Raw genomic sequence first — 27473 nt, forward strand, 5'->3', positions numbered from 1 at the left:
TTTACAAACGATACAAAAACATTCCTGGCTCTAATGTCATCTGTCTCTCTGTCTGTTTATTTTCAATTGTTTTTCTTGTTAAACTTAATGCTAGCCTAAGGACTTTCGCACTTTTAATATACAAATTATATACGTTAATCAGCTAAAAAAAACACACATAAAACAGCATTATCGATTGTCTCATTCCACTGGTTGTGGACTCAGCGTTAGCATAAACTCAATGTCCTCGCCCTTAAATTCCACATCATCGTCATCACCATCGCCGTCGCTTTGCTCGGCCGTCGTTACCAGTATGTTGTGCGTCTCCATTTCCCCCTCCGTCGCACCAGCGGTAGTAACCGTAATCATGCTGGACTTATTTGATTTACCATCGCCTGTTACGTTGCTCGGTTCCATGCGATTCTGCAAACGCGCTCGACGCGCCTCCTCAAACTCCTTGGGATGGCACTTTTTGCGATGCGAATGCTGATTGGCATTCGAATTGAAGGTCTTCGGGCAATGCGGACACTTGTACAGCACCTCGCCCGTATGCGTGGCCATGTGCTCCTTCAGGTTGATGGCCTTCTTGAACTTCTTGTTGCACACACTGCAGCCATGCACACGATCGGCGGTGTGCACATAACGCATGTGACTCAGCATCGCGCTGCGATTGGGCGATACTTTGCCACAGATGTTGCAGGTGCTCTCCACGGAGTTGCCATTGTGTCGGCTCACATGCTTCTTCAGGCTGTACTTGTTCTTGTGCCACGAGCCGCAAATATCGCACTGCACTTTGGGCTCTGTGATGCCCGCATGCTCAAGTTGATGGCGCTGGAAGGCCGCCTGGCCACGTATCACCTGGGCGCAGATGTCGCACATGGTGCCATAGTTGCCGTGGACCATTTTCACATGCGTGCACAGCATGGAGAAATTGGGAAAGCTATGAGAAGACAAGTCAAACAAAAGGAAAGAAAAAGGAATATTTTTACTAACCGCCTGTCGCAGAGATCACAGGGCACTGTGCGCTCCTTGTGTATGATGCGATGCTGATCCAACAAATACTGTTTCGTGTAGCGCTTGGGACAGTGCTCGCAAATGAATGTCTTCTCCTCCTCGGGCTGATGCTTGAGCAGCTCATGGTTGCGCAGACACTGTTTATCCGCAAACGTGCGACCACAGAGATTGCATCTAAAAAGAGTTTTGATTAACATATCGTGCTCTACGTTTACAGGGGAAGTTGTTGTAATCTGGTTCGTCACTTTACCAAACTCACTTGAATTTCTCGGGATTGGAATGACGATCAATGTGATCGGTGAGAAAGGAGCGCTTGTAGAACTTCTTGTTGCAACAGACCGCATAGCCCTTGCGATGATGTACTTGCTGCATGTGCTTGCACAGCAGCAGAAACGTCGTCTGGCCCTCGTGGCAAATGCTGCAGGTGAGTCGCATGTGCTGCGCTATCTTCTCATCGATCTCCACCATCGATTTCTTATAATCCACATAACGTTTGCTACCTTTGCTACCAGAATCCTCTTCAACACTACTGACCTCGACCTTTTCAGTCTTTGCTCTGCCCCTGCGCTTAACGGGCAGTGGTTTCTCTGCTGGAGTCTCCTCCGGCAATTGACTTGCTGCTTTGCTTTTGGCGCGTGTGGCACGCGTCTCTCGACGCTCTGGGGTCACAACTGGGTCCACCTCTTGCTTTACTACCACCACTTCCTCCTGCTCTTCCTCTGTTGGTTCGTTGAGTTGCTCAGCATCTTGCTGAGCCACCACATCGTTGAGAAACTGCTCGTTGCTAAATGATGCTTCACTTTCGCTGTCATTTTCGTATAGAGCATCAACAGTTTCATCTTCGTGCCCTTGATCGAAGACAGCGTCATCAAATTCATCCTCATCGCTGGCATCTATGAGTTCTTTCACATCTTCAATGGGTTCGGCCTTTTGCGCAGAAGCAATTTGTTTGGTCTTCTCCTGTTCGCCGCTCTTTAGCGAGAACCTTTCGGTGAGGAGGCGATGCGCCTTCTCCACGCTGCAGTAGAACTCGTTAAAATCATTGACGCGTGTCCAGCAGTCCACACAGACAGCCGTTGAGATGGGATCATCGTTTTTTGGCTGTGGACATTAGATTTGTTTACACAGACGTAAATATAAATATAGCAACGCTTACCTGGAACCAAAAATATTTGGCTAGCACCGTGGCAACGTTTAGGGACAAGCCAACGCCCTCAAATATCTGTATGGTGTCGTTGGCGCTGTTCAGGCACAGGCGGCAAATCATTGTGTCGCTGCTTATTCCATTAAATGCTTCGGCAAGAATCACAAAAATGCTTTAAAATATAAATATCAACATCAAAACAAGTTTCTTCTTCTTCCTTTTCTACACAAAACACTATCGACAAGACAATATTGCAGCACTGGCTCGTGCATTGTTATCGATTGTTGAATCCACTTTTGTTTCATAGAATTTCCACTAGGTGGCGCCCATGCTTAAAACAATGCGGCGCGAATTTTGAAAAAAGTATCACACTAACCATAATATTGTTTGAGCTTAAATAAAAATAAAATAAAACATTTAGTATTTATGTTTGGAGAATTGGTAATTTATTTAAGATAAAGTTGAATTAATTATTAATTGTTTTCATATGTATAGCTAAGTTCTTGTTGTTTATTTTGTTGGTTTGTTGTTTTGGTTTTTTTTTATATTTTTTCTGAACTAAATAAGTAATTATATTTAAAATCACAGCAGTCTTTTAATAATAGATTTCTCAATTTGTGTTTAATCAATTTGAACGCGTATCGAAGGCGCCATTTCTAACCATTAACAAACGAACAAAGTTTTACTACGTACATAAAAGATTTCTTTCATTTTGTTGATGTAAATTTAACGGAATCAAAGAGCTTAAAGATTAGTGCTTACAATATAACGGAGCAAAAACTGCATACTAACTACAGACACTTGTTGTTATCATTATCATCGTTATCATCATCTTCATCATATCGTAATTATATAAGTATCTACTATAGTTATATAGTATATTTAGAAACAAAGTGTTTTTTGTTTTAAATTTGCAATCGTGCCAATCTGAGCGCTATACACATTTGTCGTTTTGTTTTATAATCGGATTGCACAGAGTAAAAATTACATTTATTTATGTTTTATCTAGTTCTACATATTAGATACTCGTACTTTGATATAGCTAGAACGTCTCAATCAAAATTTTTTGCTACTGGAATGCATTTAACTTATTTGTGTCGTTTTTTGAACAAAACTTAAAAGCGAAATATTAAAAAAAAAATAAAATAGAACAGTCCAAGATTCCTGGATTCAAATTCAAAAACTGAACAAGTTTTTGCACTCTTCGCTCTATTGCAAAATATCTATGTGGTTGTTCGATGTGTGTATGTGGCTAAAATTATGTGTGTATGTGTGTGGGTGTTTGATGGTGTGTGTGAATTGTATATAAGATATAAGACAGTTTTGTGAAATGCTCGCCCAAGAATCAAGAGTATCTATCTATATAGCACTATACAAGTTTAAATTTGATAAAAATTTTGATTAAGTTATTAATTTGCAATATTGAAATAAAGTCAAATTGAAATTCCATTAAAGTAATAATAATAGTTTCCTTTAGAATTGCTTATGTCGAGCGTTTGATTCGTTTACGTTTAGTTTAATGCCACAATTAAAGACAGTCACACACACACCCACGCATACACACATACAGACAAGAGGATATATAGATATAGACATATGTATATCGGCTTAGATCACAGCTATGCAGAGTTTATATAGGCAAGGCGAGTCATTCTGTTGGTTGCGTTACAGGACATTCAGATACAGATACAAACACACTCACACTCGCACACAAGCACACACACACAGATACATACACAGGGAGACGCAGTGACATGTGGCAGAAAAAGTGGGGAACAGTCCCGCTGCCCCCAACACTTTAGCCAGCCACCTGCTGCATGGTTATGGTGCTGATGAGCTGCTGGCAAATCTTTCCGTACTCAAACTGATCACCGGAAATGCGACGCAGCTTGATGCCCTTGGCAGCGCCATGATGATCCCGACTGCGACCCTCGCACACCTGCAGCTCAATCTGCAGACCGCCCGAATACTCCAGACTGAGATTTGTGGTGGGTTCGCCATAATTGCAGGCAGCTGTAGCAGCAGTCGAAGAGTTCGCCGAACTCCCACTGGCATTGGGATTGGCAGTCAGATCGCTGGATGCATTCGAGGCACTGCTGTGCCTCGATTCCGCCCCACTATCCTCCGAACTGATGCTGCCCTTGTGCAGCACAAACCCTTTGGGTGGCATGGTTGAATCGATGGTCTGTTTAACCATTTCGAGTATGCGTGTCGAGTCGAGATTGGAGCATTCGTGTGGCAGCGGCACCTCGTAGCACATTTCATCCGACATGCGACGCGAATCGCACATGGAGTCGGGCGTCAAATGGCCGCATTCGGTGTGATCACCCATTTCGGAATGTGAATCGGATTTGAAGCCCGAACTGGCCGATGGCTCCTGGCAAGAGGGCGACAGATTATTCGAATCGTTGCTCAGCGAATCGTCGGAGAATCCCAGCGATTTATCGCTGCCACGCCGATGCGCCTCCGCATTGGAGGCGTTGCCATGGCACTGACTGCCCGAGGCATGATTCGAGCTGGGCTCACAGTCCAGGCTGGCCTTGCGTCCAATGCCACGCGTTATCGACGGCATATCGCTGCTGGGCTCCGTGATAATCAAACCCTAAAAGTGGAACAATAATGAAGGATTAATACTAGTTATAATGAATGGAAATGTATTTGTGACTCACCTGCAGCGACATAATAGGCGTATGCGGCTCGAGTGAATCCTCGCTGTCGCGACTGTTGTCCGAAGAGAGCGCCACCAGCGTGATCTCGCTGCCTTGTACATCGGTGAGGCATATCTGCGGCGTTATGCCGCCGGTGCAGCCGGCATACGGTGTCCCGGTGCTTATTGTGTGACACATTTGCCCATTGCCGTTCTCCTCCTGTATGATGCACAGATTGGGCGATGCCGGGGGCGTGGGCACCACACGCACTGGCTGCGCTGGCGACAGATTCAATGGCTTCAGATCGTAGTAGGCCGCAGCTGGCATAAACCAATTCGGAGTAGCATAATCAGTGGGTTGCTCCGCTCCACACACTCCAGCTCCCGCACTGCACACATCCATGGACAGATCCAATGGCTGCTGAGCAGCGGCAGCAGCACCTTCGCTGGCCGCCGAAGTGCCGCGTGTTATGGAGCCACCAGCGCCGCCTGTGCTCAAGCCCGAGATGCCCTTGGTGATCTGATGCAGCGGCGACGAGTTGCCAGCACAGGGATTAAACGGTCCGGTGCCGGGCAAATAGGGATTGGGATTGGGCGAACAGCTGCCACTGAAACCGCTGCCGCTGTTGCTGTTCGTGCTGTACACGGGCGACTGACAGCCGCTGCTGTTGTTCGAATTGCTGGCGCCCAGATTGATGCTGCTAAACTGCCCCACCAACTGTTGCGGTTGCAGAGGCAGCGTCAAACCCATGGCCAATGCCTGACCCGGGCCGGGATACTGATAGCCACAGATGGGCTGGCCAAACATCTGCTTGGCCGAGGTCAGCGAAGCGTTCGGACCGTGCGGCAAGGTCAGCGGCGAGACGCTGTAGCTGTTGTGCATGGGCTGTTGTTGATACAGATGCGATTGATCCAGATGGCCGCCACTTACGGCCGCGCTGGCTGCGTGGGCGGCGAGACCGAGTTGGGGCGCCAAATCGATGGGCACCACATTCGATGAGATTATCTTCTTGGCGATCTCGAAGCTGACGCGCTGCTCCTTCACCAGACGATCCAACGCCGGCATCAGACTCTTGATTGCCTCCGGCGGCACTTCGATGTCGTGTCCACGACGCAACGCTAGCTGCAGATTCGTTGGTTTGCCATGTATGGGTGAGCCTGTCAAGCAACGAATGAAAGATTAGTATTGATTGTGGAAAGAATTAGATCGGTGCTTTGCTGAGCGTGTGGTAACTGAGATTTTGGCTTACCCGGCAGACTGATCGAATTTTCTAAAAGCGGCGGACTTGGTGCAACCAAAAAATTTCTCTGTGCGATACCTTTTTGCAGGGATTGGCATTCCTGCAGCGGTCCCTGGAACTGTGAGCGCGATCCCTCCGAGGCGCGACGCACTGGACTGTAGCGTCCTATGGTCGCTAACGTGGGCGGTGGCGAGAACAAAACCAAAAAATGGAAAGCAAACAAGAGTAGCAACAAGATTAGTGAAGATCTTGAAAGAGATCAGCATGAGGATCGCTGTTAGCAATGTGAGCGGGGGAAGGGGGCGAAAATCAACTGAAAATGGCAAAATGGAAATCAAAAAACTTACCACCCTCCTGCACAGTGGGCAATTTACAGTGGGCAGCGCGATAGGCGCGACGATTGTTGGCCGCCGCTGTGGGCGCCACAAGTGGCACCGAGTTGCTGCCCCCGGTGATGCTAAGGGGCAAGGAATGCTGCGGCGATGTGGCCACTGGCATGCCCATGGCCACGCCCACACCTACGCCCACGCCCATGTGCAGACCAAAGTTGGGCGCATTTGGCGGGGGATTGACTCAGAGATTTGAGTGTTGGCGGCAAATAGTCGCGATTCATGCGAGATTCAACTTCGCGTATTAGCTCGGGGCAAATGACTGCAGAGTGTTATGTGGGCGGTTTTATTACATGGGCGTGGCAAAGGAGTCAAGCGAGCAGCGGCAGAGGCAGCGACAGCAGGTTATTTGGTAGTGCGGTTGTCGTTGTTGTTGTTGTGCAAAGGCAAAATGCAACCGAAAAATCCGCAACAAATCATAAAACGAAATAAAATAAAAACAAATACGAAATACAAATTAAATTAAATAAAAATCATAAAAACGTAAGTAAATTATTTTTAGCAATTAGCGTACTTAAATTAAAATTAGCATTACATTAAGGGTTAAATTAAATGAAACTAAAATTATTTAGTGGCAAAATGAGAGCTGGTGGAAATTGTTTTCGAGTCTATCAACATTTGTATTTTTATATTATATACATTTTTTAAAACAAATAAAATCTTTAAAGTCAAATCTACTTCTCAGTCTATCAGTTCTGTTCAGTTTAAATTTACTGTTTTATACTATAAATAACTTACTTTAATTTATCTTCTGAATGCAATTGCTTTTAACCTTATGATCCTCATCTCTGTAATACGTTAAAAGCCTGAATTTCAGCTGTTACTTAAGATCTTTTAAATTCTCTTTATATACAGTTATTTTGATCATTCTTTTAAATTTAATTCACGTCTTATTTTAGACCTCTTTAACCTATTTTTAAATCCATCTGTAATTATGTCCCCTTTGGAAAAGAGTCTCTCACATTATTTTGCGATTTGTTTTTGGTGTTCAACCTCGATCATAATCCATCTTAATCACTCATTCTGTAGCATCATTTTCACCTCATTTCTATAAGTTCCTGTCTGTTCTATCTATTCTATTTTACGTCAAATATATTAACTTATTATAAATGAAGATTAATGACTACAGTGTCTGTTCATCACTAGTCATATGCCCTGATGTTTGATATATTCTATTTGTATAAATCTTTATCGCTAAAATGATGTCTCTTCTGTCTTAATTCTCTTCCTTCTCCCTCCTCCAGTTAGCAAACAACATTAAGGTAGCGAGACATCTGAAACGTACCTGGCGGTCTTTCGGTGACTGTGAGTAAACCCGTTCGACGGGTTCGCATGTTGCCACCGCCCGAGCCGCTGCCGGTGGGTGTCTGTGGCTGAGCGCCTGGCGGCACCTGCAGATGTCCCAGCTCGCCGGGACTGTGCGTGACAGAGAGATCCTCGGTGCAGCCAACCGTGTGACGTTTAACCCCACCACGTTTCTGCATATAGCTGTAAACAAGAATATAAAATATTTTAAGACATTACAAAAGAAGCAAATGCGTCTGCAAACTTGCCGTTGGATTTCCTCGCTGCACTCTTCGCCGCTGTTTTCGGGACAACAATGCAGCTGACCCGAAGATTGTTCGCTTAGAGGCGACAGTTCTGTGGTGCCGGGCGTGGAGGTTAGGCTGGGATTCATGTAGTACCCCGAAGTGTCCATTTGCTGACCACTGGCCACAGCTGCAGCATTGCCACCAACTGGCACCGTGGCTGGATAATAAATGTGCAGATTGGCGCCACCATCTGAGGCACGACGTCCAAAGGAACCTGTTGAAGAAGACGGTAGTTAAAAGTGGGATTCATTGGGATGTTTGCGAGGTTAACTTACTGGCACCCATGACAACTGGTGGCTTGAGCAGATGCTGATCCTTGATGGTCAGATTGTGCAGCGGCTGATTCTGCAGCATGGGCAGATTCATGGGATAATAGGGCGTGGCCTGTGCTGCATCGCTGCACTGCGGCGCACACTTGAAATCGATGGGCGGCACATTGGGATTGGCCAGCGCCTGTTCGTGTGCCACATCGCCGGGTCCGACAGTGTGCCGTCGTGTGTTTGCTCCACTCACTCCACCTGCTGTGGCGCTCAAATGCTGCGGATGAACAGTGGACTGCAAGGAGATAAGACTTAGTTAGTTTGTATAAGTTTATATATATTAAAGATATATCTTAATGAACTAAATATTATGAACTGTGCCTAAACAACATTTCTGTGATATGGATAATTTTCACGAAATGTTTCTTGCATTTTTTTTAATATCTGTATCACAATAAAATGAATAAAACTTTTCAAAATATTCTAATTACAATAATCTCAACTATAAGATTATAACATGACACTTTGGCTATATAAAATAAATCAAATTATCCTACTACGCCCTTTTGTTCTAAGAAGAAAACCAATGGAGACATTGTAAAATCAGTTCTTTAACTTTTACAATTTATAGCACTAATCTAATCACTAATCTCCATACAAGGTTAATTATAAATATACTATAAAAGTACTGCTTATGGGCTTTAAGAGATGAAGGTGCTCAAACAAACGGAGACACACATAAATGGTCATCTTAGTTATTCATATATTATACTCAGGTTACAACACAAACGGACAGACAGATGAACCTTTCAGTTAATCATTATTTTATATACTTAATGGAAAAAGCTTTATACTTATATTGTATTTAATCTATTAAGAAACCCACCTCATTGGGTCGTGCCAGACACTCGAGCTCAAAGTCGCCGAACTTCTCCAGATCGACACCGACATCGGCACACCAACCGAAACCCAGCGCGGTATTTGAGGCATTCGCATTACTGAGCGGACTGAGACGATCGAGGGACTCTTGTTTAACAGGCTCCGAACGATCCACAACGCCGGTCGTGATGCTCGTCTTGCGTGATCTCGAATACGCCAAACTCGCGTGATGCTGCAGTCTTTGGTTTTCGCGTCGCTTCTGTAGCAGCTTATCCTGCAGCAGATTGTATATGGCATAGATGTTATCGAACCTCTGCTCGTGCACCGACTGCGCAATCATGTCCGCCGTCAGCCCCGGCAGCTGTAGCATGTGTGTCATGACCACAGCATCCAGTTGAGGCGCTGTGCCAGCATCACTCGACTCCACGCCCGCCAGCGACGAATTTGAACCCGTCAACGAATTCGAGCTGGACAATTGAGACGTTGCAGTTGAGGCGGCGCCAAAGGGCAACGTTGTGGCATCACAGCGATCCCCTTGCTGCAGTTCCGCCTGCCAGTCGCTTAGCCAGCGATGCTTGATGATCTGTTTGATGGTGTAACGACGATCCGGCTCCACAACCAGCATATTGCGTATGAGATGCTCGCATTCTGCAATGATTCAACATATTAACTTCCTTCTGAGATGAGAATTTGAGAGTCGCTAACTCACCCTGCGACATAAAGAAAGGTATGCGGAATTTTCCCAAGACAACGCGACTCTTGAGCTCCAGAATGGTTTTGCCATCGAAGGGCAAAGCTCCGCAGACGAGCGCATAAAGCACAACGCCCAGACTCCAGATATCCGACTTGGGACCATCGTACTCCAGACCCTGGAACACCTCTGGCGCCGCATAGGGCGGTGATCCGCACCACGTGCGCAGTGGGCTTCCTTCCTCGTAGTGATTGCTAAATCCAAAATCCGCCAGCTGTAAATCAGAAGTGATTATTAGTTGTAGTTCTTCATTAAACTGCCTTCTTCACTTACCTTGATGTTCATGTCCTTGTCGAGAAGCACATTCTCCGCCTTGAGATCACGATGCACGACGCCACGCTGATGGCAATAGTGCACCGCCGAGATGAGCTGTGTGAAGACGCGAGCTGCCTCCGGTTCCTTCATGCGTCCATTGGCCACCAGGTGATCAAAGATCTCGCCGTTCGGTGCATATTCGGTGACCAGATAGATCATCGACTGTGATTCCATCACCTCATAGAGGCGCGTTATGTGCGGATGACGCAGCGATTTCAATATTGCAATTTCCCGGAACGTCTTGCTCAGGTATTCCTCGTTGAGGCACGTCTTATCAATGATCTTGATGGCCACCTGTAAATTGGGCAACAGGAAACGAAAAGGTCGCATTAGTCAACAGTCTGATATGCTCTCTCTCTCCCTCTCTCTGTCTCTGTCTCTATATATCTTTCGCCCGCATTATTCTCTGATTCTCTCTGATCTCTTTAGATTGCTTTTTGGGTTCGGCCCGAAGGTGAACGAACCAAAACAGCGGAGAACTGCGACGACTCAAAGAGACAACGACGCCGACAACAACGACGACGACGACGACAACGACGAGTGCTAACGAAATTCAAGCTGTGTGTGGGTTGACGATGTCGTCGTCATCTCTGACAGTAATAAGAGCAAATCCCCCCAAAAATTGTATGTATAGCACTTTCCACAACGAATAGCAAATGCTCTGCTACGCTTTATAACAAAGCGAATGCTTATTCAACTTTTTATATTCTACAAAGTTTAACGCAAGGATTATTGCTTTCGTTATTCCTTATAAATAAATTTAGTTTTGAGATTCATTTTCGACTTGATTACCATATTATTTTTTCATATTGTTAATAAGTTTAGTTGAATGATTTATAAAGTTAGCTTTACATTATGTGTAGTATCCCTCATAACAAAATTACTTTGAAGATTTATAATAATATCCAATATCTATCCTCACCCCATTTTTTTCTATATTCCTTTCATTATAAATAAATTTAGTTGTAACATTTATAATACTCCATCTGTCCACTCGGATCATCATAGGTTTATTCTTTTTTTTTTTTTTGCATTTTCATCATTGCTTCTTTATTATTTTCATATTTTATGTGGCGTGACCATTGCAGTCAATTTAATGATGTATAGAGCTGCTTTGGTAGGAAACTTTTAAACTTTTCTCTCGACTTCCTTTATGTGTCTTTTATGTCTATTTTTACTTATACAAAATTAATCAATTTTTGAGTTTTTAAAAGCACACAAACACTTTCTGAAAACTTATTTGGTTTTATACTGAACTTTTTTTAAGAAAAGAACTAGAATTCTTTAATTAAAAGTATTCCTAAAACAGATTCGTCATTTCATGCCAGCATTATAGATTTGAAACATATTTATAGACTTAACCAATAAGCTTTCATGTAGTGTATGCATAAAAACGTGTCTCTCTGTGCTAACACGACGTCGGCGTCTCGTCGCGTTGTTTTGCTTGTTGTTTGCTGTTGCTGGGGGTCAGGTGGTAGGTGGCGCACTGTCTGCAGTCACAGCAGCAGCCACAGCAACAACAGAGAGTAGAAGAACAAAACACCATGGCAAGCGGACAAGAAGGCAGCAACAATAATAATAATAAAAACAACAACAACAACCACTAGATAACCACGCCAACAAACAGCGCCAAAGATGGCGCGAGTGAGTGCTCGATTCTCTAAAGGCATTGATGTTTTTTTCTTGTTGATCATGATGTTGTTCGGCGGGGAGAGAGCATGAGCAGCAACAGCAGCTGAGGGAAAAGGAGAGGAATCGAGAGGGGGCAGAACAGAGCGACGCAAGGGAAGACAAGACAAAAAAGCATTCTTTACACACGACTCTCGATGTTGTTGGTGTTGTTGGTGTTTGCTTTTGTGTTTCTGCCAAGCATTTCAATAATAATTTAACAAAAACTGAAATAATTAACAATAAAGCGTAAACGGCAAGTGTGTGTGAGAGAGAAAGAGGAGGGAAAGAGAGAGAGGTAAGCTAGGTAGATCACTTGCTCGCCTCATCAGCAACATGATCATTATGATTATTAACATCATTCATATCATCATCATTATCTAGGCAGCAGTCACAGCATCAGCAACAGCAACAGCATCAACATCAACCTATTGCCTGATGAGCCTCACACCGGTTTTCAACTTGCTGTTGCTTCTGCTATCATTATTATTATTATTTTGTTGTATTATTATTGCTGCCGCAACAGTTAAACAAATTGTTTTTTTGTTTTGCCATAAATAATTTGTATTAAATGAATTATCAATATTTACTCGCTACTCAGAGTTTGCAGTTTCTAAATATTTGTAAACAATTTTCTCACCTGCCCTACGCGACGTATGCGTAATATCATTTGTATATTTCCTATTAGTTTTTATATAATTACCACATTAGCGCACAGCACTGATTCCTGGAAATGTCAATGCCACGTGAGGCGGCGGCACACACACAAAAATTCTCTCAAATATTATTTTAAATATGAAAAACGGGGCCAAAAATGAGTTGTCGCAGCGAAAAATGCCATTGCCACGTGCCGCTTTGACCTTTCGCTATGAATGCGATGAACCTTAAGAACAATTGCTCGTAAATGAGACATTCAAAGCGCAACAGCAACAACAACAACAACAACAGCAACAATAAAAGGAACCACCACAACAATGAAGCGAAAGAACAATGTCACATTTGGAAATCCTTCGGTTGGCATAACAGAAAAAGCCAAGGCAATTGGCTCCTTGCGCGTCTCCTTGCTCCTTGGCTCACGTATTGATTTAAAGGCAAGGACTACAAAGTTGATTGCGACTTTCCTAAATGGATTTTCAGAATGTAAATTCCATTTAATGCCACCGCCTCAAAGCTGACTCATTGCCTTTGCCATGGATTGAATGCAAAAAGCAAGGATTTCCCTTTAAATTGCCATCAATTTGCCATTACTTGTATTTATCATATTTAATCGTAATGCAAATCGCGCTTAAAAGATAAAAACCAGTGTGAAGAGCTTTCTGAACTGGTTTACGCAACCCAATAAATAACAAAATGTATAGAATGTATATTAATCAAAGAACTTATTAATATTAAAACAAGTAAGAAATCTATAGCCATTTTGAATGAGAGCAAAACAATGCGGTATTATTCTTAAAATATACCAAATTCATATATCACGAAAATACGAAACTTGGGATGTTGATAAAGGACTACATTTAAAGTATACCATATAATACTAAACATACCATATTTTCAGCCAAAACCCGTAGTAAGTAGAGGTTTTGTGTCATACTAAATTATTTTTTTTCATCTCACTACAATGATTAAAGATTGAAGTTTTAAAAAAAGAAGTTTTTTAAATTGAAATCTTATTTCAAGAAATTTTTAATCTGGAATTCTTGTACCAAGATATTTTATTAAAGATCAAAAACTTCTAAAATCAACAATAAATAATAGAAGTATGCTGAAAAGTTGACAAAAATTAACTTAAAAAGATTATATTATATTCTGCTTTAAGACTTCTTTAAATTTAAATCTTTTTTAAAAAAAATTTATCAATTCATATTTCAAGATATTTTTGAAAAGTTCTTCAAAACAACATTTGTATACTAGTGTTTATTACCAAATTTCTTCTTTCCGTATACAGTAGCAATTTTGTTTAGCAGAAAACCAGTTCTTCTCAAGAATAAAATTATGTGGGCGTTTTTTTATTATATTTAAATATATTATATTTAAACAGGATTCGTGGAACACGACAAATAAATAGTTGTTTAAACATTCTGGGAAATAGAAGAAGTGTTTGTTATGAAAATAGAAACAGTTGTGGTCAACAAAGAAGAAGAAAACTTAAGTTAAATAATATATATATTATTCATTCTTTCTTTATTAAAAAAGTTGTGTTTCTGGCCGTAAATTTCTAATCTACGCTTTCATCACATGCTATCCTTCCACACGAATTTATTCTCCCGCTCCATTTGCTCAAACTCCTGCTTCAGGGATTCTAATTCCTTGGAGTTTTGCACGTTGAGTCGCTCCAATTGACCATTCAGCCCTATAATACGCTCCTTCACAGCATTAACTGTGTAGAGACTTAGTCGCTCGGGCTTGAAGACATCCTCCTTGAGGGTCTGCATGTAGTGCCACATGTCCTGCAATTGGCCACGTTTATCGATGCGATACTTTTGCAGTTTCTCGTCGAGTTCAAGCTTAAGGCGATCGATGTCATTGATGAGACTGCTGACTTTGGGACCGCTCGAAGGTCTTCGACTCGCCGTGTGGAGTGCATCCTCCCCGCCATCGATGTCGATGTCGATGTCGCCACCAGGGTCGTTGTCATCGAGAAAATTGCTGGCATTCAGCTTGACTTGATTGCATTCGAGGTACTTTTGCTGTGCCTTGAGGCGCATCAGTTCACACAGTATGCTGGTGGGCGTGGCCGATGGCTTCCTTTTGCCACGCTGGGGCTTCGGTGGGGGCGTCGCCTTCTTCTGCTGCCGCGCCCCCTTGCCAAGTGCCTCAGTTGCTGTTACGGCGTCTTTAGACATGTGACTGTTGCAACAGCGTTTGAAGCGAGTTGCACAATGCATAAAAGCCAATGAAACGGCGACGACAACGATGGCAACGACGACGACGAGTCCTTGCGAAAGTTGCCTCTGTTGCCGCTGTTTACACGCGGTAATCAAACGTGTGTTGCCAACCCAATCTCCCTTCCCCCTCTCCGCCGCTTCCCCCGCCACCCGCAGTGCTAACACAACCTGTTCGCTGCCCTCTCTCAACCCTCTTGTGTTTAATCAATAGTCGACGTCGTCGTCGTTGTGGGCTGCTGCACTTGCTCTGTCTCTGTCTCTTTCTCCCTCTCGCTCTCTTAAGTTGCTCCCCTTGGGTTTGTCACGTATTTATGCCAAGGGTCGCTAAACTTTATTGGGGTTCAGTTGAGGCCGCGTTTTAAAATTTTCCCCAATTGCGTTTACCGCACACAACACAAAATCGGAAATGGAAAATCGATTTAAATAATTTTTCATGCCTATGGCCTACTTACACAGCACGTGTCCAAAGGGGCGTGGCACATTGTTGAGGGAGGGAGGGGGAGGTGCGTTTGGGTCAACAAATGAGTGCAGGAAATGGCAAAGGATTTTTTTTTTGTTCCCTCATTTTGATCGCAATTCTCTGCGGTAACTTTGAAGAGGAAGCAAACCTGAAGCTGGCTGACTTGCGGTTAAAGAATGCTAATCTGGCTAGAGAGCGAGAGCGAGAGAGAGAGAGAGAAAGGTAGAGTAAGGGGGTTGGGGGGAACAGCTGTGCACGTGATTGATTCGTTGGGTTGTTTACGTGCTTGTTTTTGTTGCTAATTCACAACTGGGAGCGTTTTTTGATAACGCGCTTGTTATCATATGAACGCGAATGTTTATCGAGTGTGTATGTGTGTGTGCGAGTGTGTGTGTGTGTTTAGAGTGTGTGTGTCCGCGCGCGTCGACAACAACAAGAATCAAGTGGCAGACGAAAGACAAATTCAAGCACAAATCAACAATAAATTCGAGTGTTAAACGGCAAATAAGAGCTAGACGATACGCTGTAGAAGAATAAAAAAGACTTAAAAGCGGAAAAACATGTGAAAAATCGCAAGCTCTGCTTCTTTAAATTGTTAAATGTTAGCTAAATGACTCAAAATATACGCAGCCAAATTCAAATTCAAGTAAATTGAATTTGAAAATTGAAAATAAATTTTAAGTTCGCTTCCAAGTTAAAGTTCTGCCCAACTCAACGACAATTCTGAAACATTAAGCTAGCAACCTCTTCTTACCCCTCTTTACAGGGTATTTGCGACTGTTGAATTTTCACTATCGCTGACAGACAGCGCGCCTGTGCGACAAAGACAGCACATTAGTCTTCAACTTTTGCGCTGGGGCTTAGCAAAAAAAAAAATAAAGGTAAACACGAAGAAGAATACAACGAACCAAAAAAAAACCGCCAGACAGCTAACAAACGAAGCACAAGAAGGAGCAACAAAAAAAAAAGCGTACAACAAAAGCCGCGAAATAGTTAATGAAAAAGTAAATAAAAAGTTTAAACGATTTGGGCAGCCATGCGTCTGAGTCGTAAAGCAGCACACATCGGCTTTATATATACACATATATATGTGTGTGTGTATATATTCTTTGGGGATCTGTGAGTGGTCAGCAACAAGTTTTTTTTTTTTTGCCGTTGCTGTCTCTGACTCTGACTAAGATCGAATCGTGCCCAGACAGCGTGAGCTCAAGTTAAACATATTTTTTTTTTTGCCATGGCGAATGATCAATCAAAAGTTGCCACTGATTAGTTGAGCGAAATGCTTTTTTTGTTGTTGCTGTTGTTGTTATTTTACGCTGTTGTATTTTTCAAGTTAGTTAGTTATAGCCCCCAAAAAGAAAATCAAGTTAGAGCCGCCCCCTGCTGGTTGTGTTGCTGTTTGCCAGACACTTCAACTGCGACTTAATTGCATCAATTGGAGCGTTAATAAAATGGAAATGAAAATGGAAACAAAACCAACCACGCGCCATCTCTTAACTCAATTCAATTGAAGGCAGTGGCAAAAAATTCACTCGAATCGAGTTAAGTCCAACAGATCGATCAGTTCAGAGAAAAGAATTCTAGAATAACAATCTTATCTTTTAAAATGTTTGTAACATTCGACTGGCAAGTAATTGTAACACAAAATTTAGGATAACAAATTTTACTATCGACTAAAATAATCTGCATATATTATAAAGAAAAGGCTTTCAGTCTTTTGTCAATCGATAAACTGTGACACAATTAAGCTTTGCATTTATAATATAAAAGATTAATTATTTGCCATATAATATAAACAGGAAATACTGCTTAAAAATGAATAATAAGTTCAGATTATATTCTTTCGATAATGTTCAGTTTACACCAGAAATTAATTACAACCTAAATACTTTTCAAAAGATAAACATATTTCGAATAATTATAATCTATAAACTTTAAATATAAAGAAATTTGTTGTTAATTCAATTACTCAACAAAATTATTTTTGTATAATATGGTTACGATATCTTTTTTGCTATCTTCAAACTTTTCTAACGATCGCTTACAAAATTTAACCATTTCAATGTAGATTTCACACCTAATCTTTGGCTCGCAGACAACATATTGGTATAAGCAATTTTTACTTAATCAAAAGTAAATATTTAATGTTTTGTGGAATAGTCTTTGGAACGCCGATAGCCCCAATGTGGGGGATGTGTTAATAGTCTTAAGTATGGCAATCGTCCATTCTTATCGATATTGTTTGCACATCGTAATAATAATAATAATGTTCTATTAGGTACATTGTACATTGTACATGTTGCCGATTGATAATTGATAGTAGTAATTATTGGGCAAATGCGCTTAGTAGATAAGCTGGGGCTATAGCTAATAATCCAACTAGCTTCGTGTTGAACTTGTACATTGCATTCAACAAACACGCTGACACACACACATGCACCCTCATAAGTCCATTGTGAATGCCAAATAAGATAAGTGAGTGGACCTTGAAAATTGACAAACAGCTGTGTCACACTCTCTCACTCCGTCTCGTTCACACCCTCGTTCTTATCAGTAAACGTATTGGAAAAACCAAAAAACAAGAATGATAAAAAACAACAACAAAAAATGAACAAAAGAATTTGTAAGCATCAAACGAAAATAATGTGAAAAATAAAATCAAATTTAATCAAATGTGACGCGCAGCATGTAAATTTCCTTACCCGGGCGCCATTTTGAATTCTGGCACGTGCTATTCTCACAAGTCAAGATACTCAAATCTCTACACACACTCGCCGTATGAGTCGACAGAGTAAACAAAAGTCTCCATAGTATGCGTTGATAGTGTTGCTATTTGTACGTAGTAGAGCATTATCGTGATGAAAACAGAAACACATATAAAAAGTATATCTCGGCAAAACGTAAAACTCTCCATTTGCGATGGGTTTCTTGAGTTATCACAGTTACTATCACATTAAGAAGACACCATATGTAGTAGAAGTCTTATGAAATATGTTACATAAAGCCAGAAGTTGATGGTTGAATAAATTGTTATAAAAGACTAACTTTATGTTGATAAATATAAAAAGAAAAATAAATAGTTTCAAAGTGTTGATTTTTTGAAAAGTGCTTTAGTCATTTAATGCTAGGGTATATTGACTTCTCTAAGCACATTAGAACTTTCTGGTCAATTAGGCATATGAGTAGCACTTTTGTGTGTTTGGCCTACAAATTTACACTTTTAGTTGTTGTTGTTGTGATAAATTATTAATGCTCATACTTTAGTTATAGTTTCAGTTGTTGATTATTTTTGTTGTTGCTGCTCTCTTATTATTGTTGTTCTTTCTTCATTGTTGTTATTTACCATTGTTATTGTTGTAGTTGTTGTTGTTGGCTTTGAAGCGAGTTGCACAATGCATTGGCAGTGCCAACGTCATCTAACGGCAGCAAAGCCCAACAACAACACAGCGAGAGCGAGAACGAAAACCAAGAATGAAAACAAACAGAAAAATAATAATAGCGAAATAGCAAAATAAAAAGCTAGACAAACGAAGCGAAAATACACTGACAAACAAAAAACACTATGTAAAGAATTTAGTTGGGTGGTATTCATATTGTCAAACAAATTTAAAGTTTCTCTTTACATGTGCAGCGCGTCGCCAAACACATTACATATTCACACTATCCTTTCCAAGTAAGCATAGACAAAAAAAAGAACAACAACACTGTCCAAGTTTATTATTTTCGCCATCTTTGTGGAGAGAGAGCTTCACAGAGAGAGAGTGTATGACGCCGGCGTCGCTCTCTTGTTAAGTTCTTATTCTCCGGTTTGGACAGAGTGCATTGTTGGTGTTTTTGTCGTTTCGTTTGCGTTTTCAGTTTTCTGATAAAGGCGCAGTGAAATGGATGCCATCTCTTTAATCAACAACCTCAAGCAGCGTCCCGCTCTCTGGGATGCAAGCCATCCGGGGCACGGTAAACGAGAGGAGATCAGGAATCAATGGCTCGGCGTGGCCGAGGCAATGGAAGCCAATGGTAAGTAATCCCCAATAAAATATAAACAATCAAATAAACTGCAACTCTTTCGTTTTCTTTCTTTTGCACAGTGGAACTGTGTCGCAGGAAATGGCAAAACCTGCGAAGCAGCTATCGCAGGTGGCAGAGCCGTGCCAATAGCTCTTCGCGAACACAGTGGCAGTATGCCGAGGCCATGAGCTTCCTGGGCGGGCATCGGGCAGATGAGGTCCCAGACTTTGAGGAGAATTTGGAGCCGGAGCAGGAGCAGCAGGAGCAGCAGCAGCAGCAGGAGCAGGCACAGGCACAGGAGCATGAGCGCGACGCTGACGCCGATTTTATGATGAGCTTTGTGCCAAAAATGAAGAAATTGGGCAGCGTGAAAAATGCAAACTTTCGCGTGATGGTTAGCGAAGCATGGTTGCGAAACCTGCAACAGCCGCCCATGCCACAATCGCAACAAGCGAAAACGGAGCAGGAAACAAACGCAGTCTCCAGCTCGAATATGTAAAATTATAATAATAGTAATAGTAAGAGTGATAATAATAAAATGATATTTTTGCTGAGATTTTTTCGTTTTATTGATACATTTGTTTTCAGCTTTTTATTGGATTTTGTTATCATTTTTTAGCTTTTTTCTCCATTCTTCCCGTTAAAAACAGTTTTTTTGCTGGTCAAAAGGTCGCGATAATCAAATGCTAGGGTATATACACTTCTCTAAGCACATGAGAACTTTACTTTCTGGTCAATTAGGCATATGAGTAACACTTTTGTGTGTTTGGCCTACAAATTTACACTTGTTCCCCGTTTTAGTTGTTGTTGTGATAAACTATTAATGCTTATATTTTAGTTATAGTTTCAGTTGTTGATTATTTTTGATATTGCTGCTCTTGTTATTGTTGTTCTTTCTTCATTGTTGTTATTTACCATTGTTGTTGTTGTTGTTGGCTCTGCGGTTCAGCTGTGTCACTTGACAGCCCCAATTATCAGCAGCAGTTGTAACTGCAACTGTGACAGCTGTATTGTTTCTCTCCCTCTCGCTCTCTGCGCTCATTCTCATTCACACTCTCCCACCACCATTCTATCTCCTTCTTTCGCACGTATGCGTGTGTGTGTGTATGTGTGTGTATTCATATGTGTTTGCCCTCAGCCCACAGAGCACAGCCCGTTGCCCAGCTGAAGGTGACTCATTATCTCTTCTAGTTGCTGTGAAATGCATTCGGAATTTACTTATAAATACGGAATGCAGAGAAGAAGCTGCCGCTCAGCTGATAGAGAACAAGTGGCAAACGGCAGAGAATGCAAGTTTATAGACTGTAAACTACCCTGGAAAAGTGTTTCGCGATTAAATGAATCGTCATATGTCATTGAATGATTTAATATACAACAAATTGTATCATAATTATATTATTATATTTAAACTGAAAAAAAGAAATTACAATAATTCCTTGATTAACGTATACTTTGACAATATTCCTATTTTATTTGTATTCCTTTGACATTTTTTACTATTCCCATGTAAATTTCATATATTCATATTTCATAAGAATGAAAACAGGGTATGATAACATGGATATTGAGCAGCATTTCAGTGAACAGCTGCAAATGTTCTCAGGTAATTACGTTGGCAACTAATTAAATATCAAAATTAAGAGCTTGCCATACGTTATAGATATGCATTTGCTGATAACTTTTAAGGAAATTCTGGAAATAATTTATAAATGCAAATTACATTTAAAAGCAGCAGCAGCAGCGAAAAAAAAACCGTCAACAACAATCGCGACGATCTTAAATTTAATTACTTCCTCAAACAGCGACAGAGATGGGAAGAGAAAGAGAGAGAGAGATGCCATTAGCACCTCTCTGGAGGGCTCTGACTTGCCCTCTGAGAGAGCGAGACAGTTGTAAGATGAGTGCGAGAGAGAAAGAGAACGAGGGAAGCAGAATTACTTGAAACACGCTTTAAAATGCGTTTCAATTAGCATCATCAATCCGGTGAGCAGCTGCTGCTCGGCTCCATGCGCCACAAGCCGTCAATTGAAGGTAAACATGGGGCACACAACAATACTCCACGAGCATTGCCGATTCGGATGTATTGTAAATATGTATTGTCAATAGATTGTGTAAACACTAAAGTATACTATGCGCACATATTTACGCGGCAATAAACAAAACAACAAAAGAATCATAATCACTAAAATCAATTTGATTAAACCAAATGCGCAGCCGACCTAACGGAATAACCGGCCAACGACTAAAAAATGACGATTTGCAAACCGAAATATTAAATTTTTATATTCATATAATTCAAAAAAGTACATTCCACATTGCTCAATTTCCAAACTTTACAAGAAATTTATGAATATTATTTAAGAAATGAAATCCAAGCATTTGAAAAAATGATTCAATGTGTTCCTGAATTATTTCGGAAATACCATTTGAATTGCTCACGACTTTACTCAAACCTTTAATTCATATTCAGAATTTTTTGGGAAAACATACTTTTGAAACACTCCTATCACCTTTTCAGTTTATTTAGAAGCTGCATTTTTTTTACAAAATTTATGGAGAAGCTTTATTACAACATAATTATAAGAAAATATGTTATCCCAAAATATCTACAACAAAATATTGATTAAACAATCAAATTTGTGAAAATTTAGGGAACAATTCGAAAGTTAAAAACCGATGGTCAAACAAGCGAAAGTTCTTCCATCATTAAATTTTCGATGCTAACTCAATAATATTATTATAATATATAACAAACATATCTCAACATATATCTCTATAATATTTTAATAAAGTTAAACTTTAAAATTCCTACATTCCTACATTCTACATAAGTTTGCACTTTACCATTTCTTTTATAACTTCAGATACATCAAAATAAAAAATATGAAATTTTCATAAAGGTGAACTTGAAAATTTTTTTGCTAACTTCGATTAATAAATCTAATTTTTTTTATAAACATAGGAGAACTTTAAACTTATATTGAAGTAGACAAGTACTCACCTTTGTCTTGGTCACAATATTTGTGGCCAGCTTGACAACGGCAAAGTTGCCCTTGCCGATTGTCTTCTCCAGCTCATAGTATCCCACTCGGAGTAGTTTGTCCACGGATATTTTGCTCGTCGATGGCACTTTGTAGTTTTGTGGCGTTGATGTGGAGGCGGCCATTGCAGTGGCTACTTTAACTTCTGATTCTGATTCTGTTGTTGTTGTTGGTGTTTTTTCTTCTTGTTGTTTTGGTGTTTTGCGGTAATTGGCTAAAGTTGCGTTGCCACCACCTCCTCCTCCCCCTCGTGCCTTGTTTTTGTTGTCAACGCAGGAAGTTCACTTAAGATGCATTTTCTTTTGTTTGCCGAGTTTGAATTCATTTGCTATTCATGCCTGTTTCTACTGCTGTTGCTGCTGCTGCTGCTTCTGCTTCTGCTTCTGTTGCTGCTGGCGGCGCAGACACACAGACACGGACACTCACACACACACGCACACACGAGTCGGAAACTGAGACGGAGAGAGAGAGACAGAGCGAGGCACAGATGACAACGAATGGGACAGCAACAGCAGCGCCGCCAGCAAAAATTTAATTCGATTCGAGCTTAAATTGAATTGTTGCAATTACGAGCGCGTTTGCGACTGAGAGAATGATGAGCATTAGCCTCAGAGCCTCAGCCTGTGGATGCTGACGATGATGCGGAGGATGAGGATGAGGTCAACGGCAGCTTCGTTGTTCGCGCTGTTCTCGTTGTAGTTGTTGTCGACGTCGTCGGTTGCTCGGCTGCTCCTGCTCCTCGCGGCGTCGACTGGGCCATTGGGCACGGCCACGTGGCCAGCTCTTTGAGCACGTGACGTCTCCTTTTGGCAGTCACTATTGCTGCGGCTCACAGATGATGGAAAACAACCGACACTTTATCAGCTGCTTGATGTTTTCGTTTACTTTTAACTTTTTTGTTTTATGACTTAAAGTTTCGCATATTTGCAACCTTTATGTAATTCAAAAGAAATCAATTAAAACGAATTCGTAATTTGAATTTGATTGTTGTGTTTGTTACTGTTGCTGTTAACGTGATGATTATGTTAATGTTCTGTTATTGTTCTGTTGCTATTCTAGTACTGTTATTGCGTGTGTTACTGCTCTGTTTCTATTGCTGTTCCTCCTACTATTAGTGTTCTGTCACTTTTAAGCCTGATCTTAATATTACTAATCCCGTTTTACTGTTTGCTCACTTGCTTTCAATTACGCCCACCCTCAACAACTGCTCAGCGACAACTTTTAGCTGGCAGTGTAGCTACAAAACCTGTGTGTGTCTCTCTCCAAAGATCCCACTCACTTTTCCACTCTCGCTGTATTCGCTCTCCCTCTCCCTCTCCGTTGCTCACAATGATTGAGGCGATGTAAGATGATCGCCTGGCCAAGCTGCTCTTCCTCCTGTATGTACATACATACTGTATGCATTGCGACCACGACAAAACTTAATGGGTTAATGTACAGCATCAAGGTCGCGTGGCCAGACACATGTACACACACATACGAACACACACACAAGTCCACAGCTTGCGAGCAAGTGAGTGAGATAGAATACTTGGGCCAGTAAAGTGGCGATGTTTGTTGGAGCAACGCTCAAGTCGTCAAATTCTTATTGAAATCAATTTAAGGCAGAAACAGCGCGAAACAGTAGAAGAGGAAGCATAACAAGTACGGCACACACACACACATACAAACATCAATTCCAATGGCAATTGAAGAACTCTAGAAAAACGTTGAGATCAAGCGATTGCGCAGCATTGAAATGCCCTACAATAAAAAGCTTCAAGCTAAGGTTGAAGTTGAAGTTGCGTTGGCGAACGCATTACAAAAGCTGCTTGCTATATGTGCACTTTGTTTGGGGAACAGTTTGTTAAATTAACAGCGACTTAACATGCCCCATTAAGCTAACAGCAGCGTTACAGGGTAAAACACATTGAAACACATTATACACAAACACACACACGCACACATCTGTAAGTGACGTATGAATTGTAAACAATTTGTCGGTGCGAAAAGAGCAACGGCAGCTGGCGAACAACAATGCAAAAGCGATTTTTAAGTGGTTTTCTTCTTGGCATTCGCATTTTAATTTGCACATTTTCACGTTTCTTGAAAATTTCACAAGCACAAGCGAAACAAAATATAAATTTAATGAAATACCAATTGAAAATTGATTGTTTATTTTTATTAATCAAGCAAAAGACACAAAACAGTTGCAAACATACGGGGTGCGAGAAGTGAAGAAGGACAAGGTAGAAAACACACACATAAGCACACATTGAGATACAAAAGTCAAATTCAATGAGCAAAAATCAACAGACAACGAGACTATGTCGACTGCTCTACTCTTTTCTGCTTCATGGGATGCGACGTCGACGTAGACGACCTGTGGACTGGAAAAGACCGAATGCGAATCAAAGCTGAATGAACTTCCAAAATGGAAGCAATTTGAAGCTGGGCGCATTACTTGACTGCCTGACGCCTTCCAACGCACGCACAAAGAGCAAAAGTGCCGCCAGCATACATTATTAAGTGTGTGTGTGGGTGTGTGGGAGAGAGGATAAGAGAGAGAGAGAGCAAATAATGCGAAAACCGAAGCCAGCTGTAAAAGACGTCATAAGGAACAGAGCACAGAACGCAGAATCGAAACCAATCCGCATAGAACTTTGTTTGTCATTCACAGGTGAATTGTGAATGGCGATTGTTGGGTGGGTGTGGAGTGGAGTGGGCGATTTGATTAACATTGCATGCAATTATCAATTGAGATAGATCAGTTTGTCAGTACAAAAGTGGCAGATCTAGACTTATGCCAGGCACTGTAGGCACACGAGGCATCACTACATAAAAATACACATACATACATACATATATGCATGTGTGAGTGTATGTCTGTACCATATCTGTTGGGTTTTGCTGATAACTAAAAGGCTCCGCAGTAGTTGTCGGATTGTTGTAGTTGTTCGTGTTGTGTTGTTGTTGTATTCGCACTCGTGCCCTCTGTTCGTGTTGTTGCTTCTTAAACCAACACAAAAACGACAGCAAAATCAGAGAAGGCAAAAAGCGAGAATGATTTAAAAACACACACACACACCGATACATACACGAAAAAGAAATAAAATAAAAAATAACAAAAGAAAAGCAAAAACAAAACCAAAAACAACAAAAGTCGCGCGCACACGAAAAATAAATAAGAAAAACAAGTAAAATAAATGAGCCAACAACAAATACTATACAAAGCAAAGAGCAGAAAAACAAAAGCTAGAGAACGCGACTTCGACTTACACAGCAGCCAGACAGCGACAGCGACTGCGATTGCGAGACGACAGCAACAACGACAACAACAACGGACAATAACAAAAGTCATTGGGGCCCAGAAGCGCCAAGCGCCGCTGTCAGCGCTCAGAGCAGAGACAACGGCAGCAGCAGAGGCAGAGCGGGCATCAGAGCGCGCACTCTCTTGTTGCTTTATGTGTGTCTGTAGCTGAGTGTGTTTGTATAGTCGGCGGGGGCGCAGCAACAGTTACGGGGGGACAGACAGGTTACTGTATGCGTGTGTGAGTTTGCTTATAAGTAAGCGAGCGGGTGTTTGTATGTTTGTGTGTGTAATCATTGTGTATGGGAAGGTTCAAGGAGTCAAGGAAATTCGCAAAACAACAGAAAAAATTACAATATGAAGAAGCATGATGACAATTACAAACACACACACAGATAGAGAGGCACAGATACAAAGACACAGCTGAACATGCCCGCATTTAAGTGTTTGTGTGAGTGAGGAGCGAAAACGAAAACTTGTCGAGGTCGAGCAGACACACAAACACACACACGCATATAAACCACTCGAATGAATGTATGTATGCACAATGCTCATACACATATGAGAAAGAGAAAGCACCTACAATTGATATCGGGGCGAATGAATATATGAAAAAAAAAGTCAAACGCAAGGTGTCCAATTAGACCACTCAACGGCAATTAGCTTTTTTCTTTGCTGCCTTATTTGCGTTTTACTGGAGTTGCTATGACGTTCGTTCGCAGTCAAACAAACACACGCACACTCACACGCACACCTGCAGACACACATACACGCGCGCGCATTCACAGAGCAGCGCGCACACTCACACACACTCGCGACTCGCATACGTATTTGGCTGTTTGTGTGCGTAGCTATGCAATCGAAAAACGTCACGACTTCCAAAGTGGAAAAGCGTACGTAGTTTTTGCCGTCATTTTGGCTGCTGGTTGGCTGAAAAAAAAGTTGCCGCAACGGCAGCAGCAGCATAATTGCCATTCATGAATGTTTTTGCTTCCGCATGTCACACACACACATAAATAAACACATATACATATGTATGTATGTAATTACAAAAATCATGTGAGATATTACAACTATACATGCAAATACGAGTCTGTGTGTTTGTGTGCGTGTATGTTTGTAATTCAAATTCAGTGGCGCTGTCATTGCAACTCTGTCACTTTGTTGTTGTCGTTGGTGTTGTTGTCGATGTCATCGTTGTTGTTGCTTGTACATTTCTTCATTGACTTGCAGCAACAATAACAAACACTGTTCAAATACGAAAACACTTTGTTTAATCTTTGTCTCGTTTCAATTTGCTTACACATATTACGATTGCTTTCTATCTTTTTTTGTTATTATATATTTCAGCCGACTCGCGATTCGACAGATTTCTTTTCACGTTAAATTTGTATTACAAATATATACACATATACATAAATATATATTAATTCTCTTTCTTATCACTTGCGCCTTGCTTTGTTGCTTTGTTGCTTTTTGGCTTTTTTTGTTGGTTGGTTGTTGTTTTCGCTGCTCTGTCGTCGTCGCATGCACTGAACTTGAACGCGTGGGCGTAGCATGCGCCGCGATTTATATTATCATCAAGTGCCTTTGCCTTTGCTTTCGGCTATTGGAATTTTTTTCATATTGTTTAAGAGGCGATTCTTATACGAATTTAGCGCGACGCGCGGCCCACCTGCTCACGAAGCAAATACTCGGCACCAACTGATTGGCAAATCGCTCTCTCTTCATACACATTGCCGCGCTGCCTACCGATTCTATCACTCTCTTCTCCACTCAAGAAGAAGAGCAATAACAGCGTTTAGTGCAGGGTGACCATGCCACTTCAAAATATACTACTCAATGAAAGAAAAAATATACTGTTATTGGATTTTTTTTAAATTATTTACTTTTCGATGTTTTACACATTTCATC

The 27473-nt window shown here is 41.4% G+C and overlaps 4 protein-coding genes across 4 annotated transcripts; 1 reads left to right on the plus strand and 3 right to left on the minus strand.

Annotated features, from left to right (window-relative positions):
• Nucleotides 1-149: 149 nt before the first annotated feature.
• On the minus strand, nucleotides 150-2373 carry LOC132790277 (transcription factor grauzone). The gene is made up of 4 exons (XM_060798762.1): nucleotides 2150-2373; nucleotides 1253-2094; nucleotides 973-1167; nucleotides 150-919 (listed from the first exon to the last, which is right to left on the minus strand). Exons 1-4 carry the CDS (start codon nucleotides 2258-2260, stop codon nucleotides 181-183), a joined length of 1887 nt encoding a protein of 628 aa, XP_060654745.1. The 5' UTR covers nucleotides 2261-2373; the 3' UTR covers nucleotides 150-180.
• A 200-nt stretch (nucleotides 2374-2573) lies between these two features.
• Nucleotides 2574-27398, minus strand: LOC132793231 (uncharacterized). Its single transcript, XM_060802980.1, is given in 13 exon segments — nucleotides 2574-4739; nucleotides 4807-5942; nucleotides 6035-6199; nucleotides 6373-6589; nucleotides 6591-6676; nucleotides 7700-7902; nucleotides 7968-8220; nucleotides 8282-8561; nucleotides 9153-9793; nucleotides 9855-10110; nucleotides 10170-10505; nucleotides 22231-23201; nucleotides 26863-27398. Coding segments are annotated over 12 exon segments (4542 nt in total). The 5' UTR covers nucleotides 22396-23201; nucleotides 26863-27398; the 3' UTR covers nucleotides 2574-3935.
• On the minus strand, nucleotides 14056-15726 carry LOC132790869 (uncharacterized). Its single transcript, XM_060799612.1, has one exon. The coding sequence runs from the start codon at nucleotides 14762-14764 to the stop codon at nucleotides 14111-14113; it is 654 nt and encodes a 217-aa protein (XP_060655595.1). The 5' UTR covers nucleotides 14765-15726; the 3' UTR covers nucleotides 14056-14110.
• Nucleotides 19074-19782, plus strand: LOC132793235 (ras guanine nucleotide exchange factor R-like). The gene is made up of 2 exons (XM_060802985.1): nucleotides 19074-19238; nucleotides 19310-19782. Exons 1-2 carry the CDS (start codon nucleotides 19106-19108, stop codon nucleotides 19726-19728), a joined length of 552 nt encoding a protein of 183 aa, XP_060658968.1. The 5' UTR covers nucleotides 19074-19105; the 3' UTR covers nucleotides 19729-19782.
• Nucleotides 27399-27473: the final 75 nt, after the last annotated feature.

The sequence above is a fragment of the Drosophila nasuta genome, chromosome 3 (genome assembly GCF_023558535.2).
Source record: "Drosophila nasuta strain 15112-1781.00 chromosome 3, ASM2355853v1, whole genome shotgun sequence".
Lineage (NCBI taxonomy): Eukaryota > Metazoa > Arthropoda > Insecta > Diptera > Drosophilidae > Drosophila > Drosophila nasuta.

Excerpts from the sequence above, each read along its gene's own strand:
- LOC132790277 (XM_060798762.1), bottom strand. The coding sequence starts at position 2,260 with ATGATTTGCCGCCTGTGCCTGAACAGCGCCAACGACACCATACAGATA. Across the intron at positions 2,095-2,149 it reads CCAAATATTTTTGGTTCCAG|CCAAAAAACGATGATCCCAT; the intron begins GTAAGCGTTGCT and ends TAATGTCCACAG. Across the intron at positions 1,168-1,252 it reads TCCAATCCCGAGAAATTCAA|ATGCAATCTCTGTGGTCGCA; the intron begins GTGAGTTTGGTA and ends AACTCTTTTTAG.
- LOC132790869 (XM_060799612.1), bottom strand. The coding sequence starts at position 14,764 with ATGCATTGTGCAACTCGCTTCAAACGCTGTTGCAACAGTCACATGTCT.
- LOC132793235 (XM_060802985.1), top strand. The coding sequence starts at position 19,106 with ATGGATGCCATCTCTTTAATCAACAACCTCAAGCAGCGTCCCGCTCTC. Across the intron at positions 19,239-19,309 it reads CGAGGCAATGGAAGCCAATG|TGGAACTGTGTCGCAGGAAA; the intron begins GTAAGTAATCCC and ends TCTTTTGCACAG.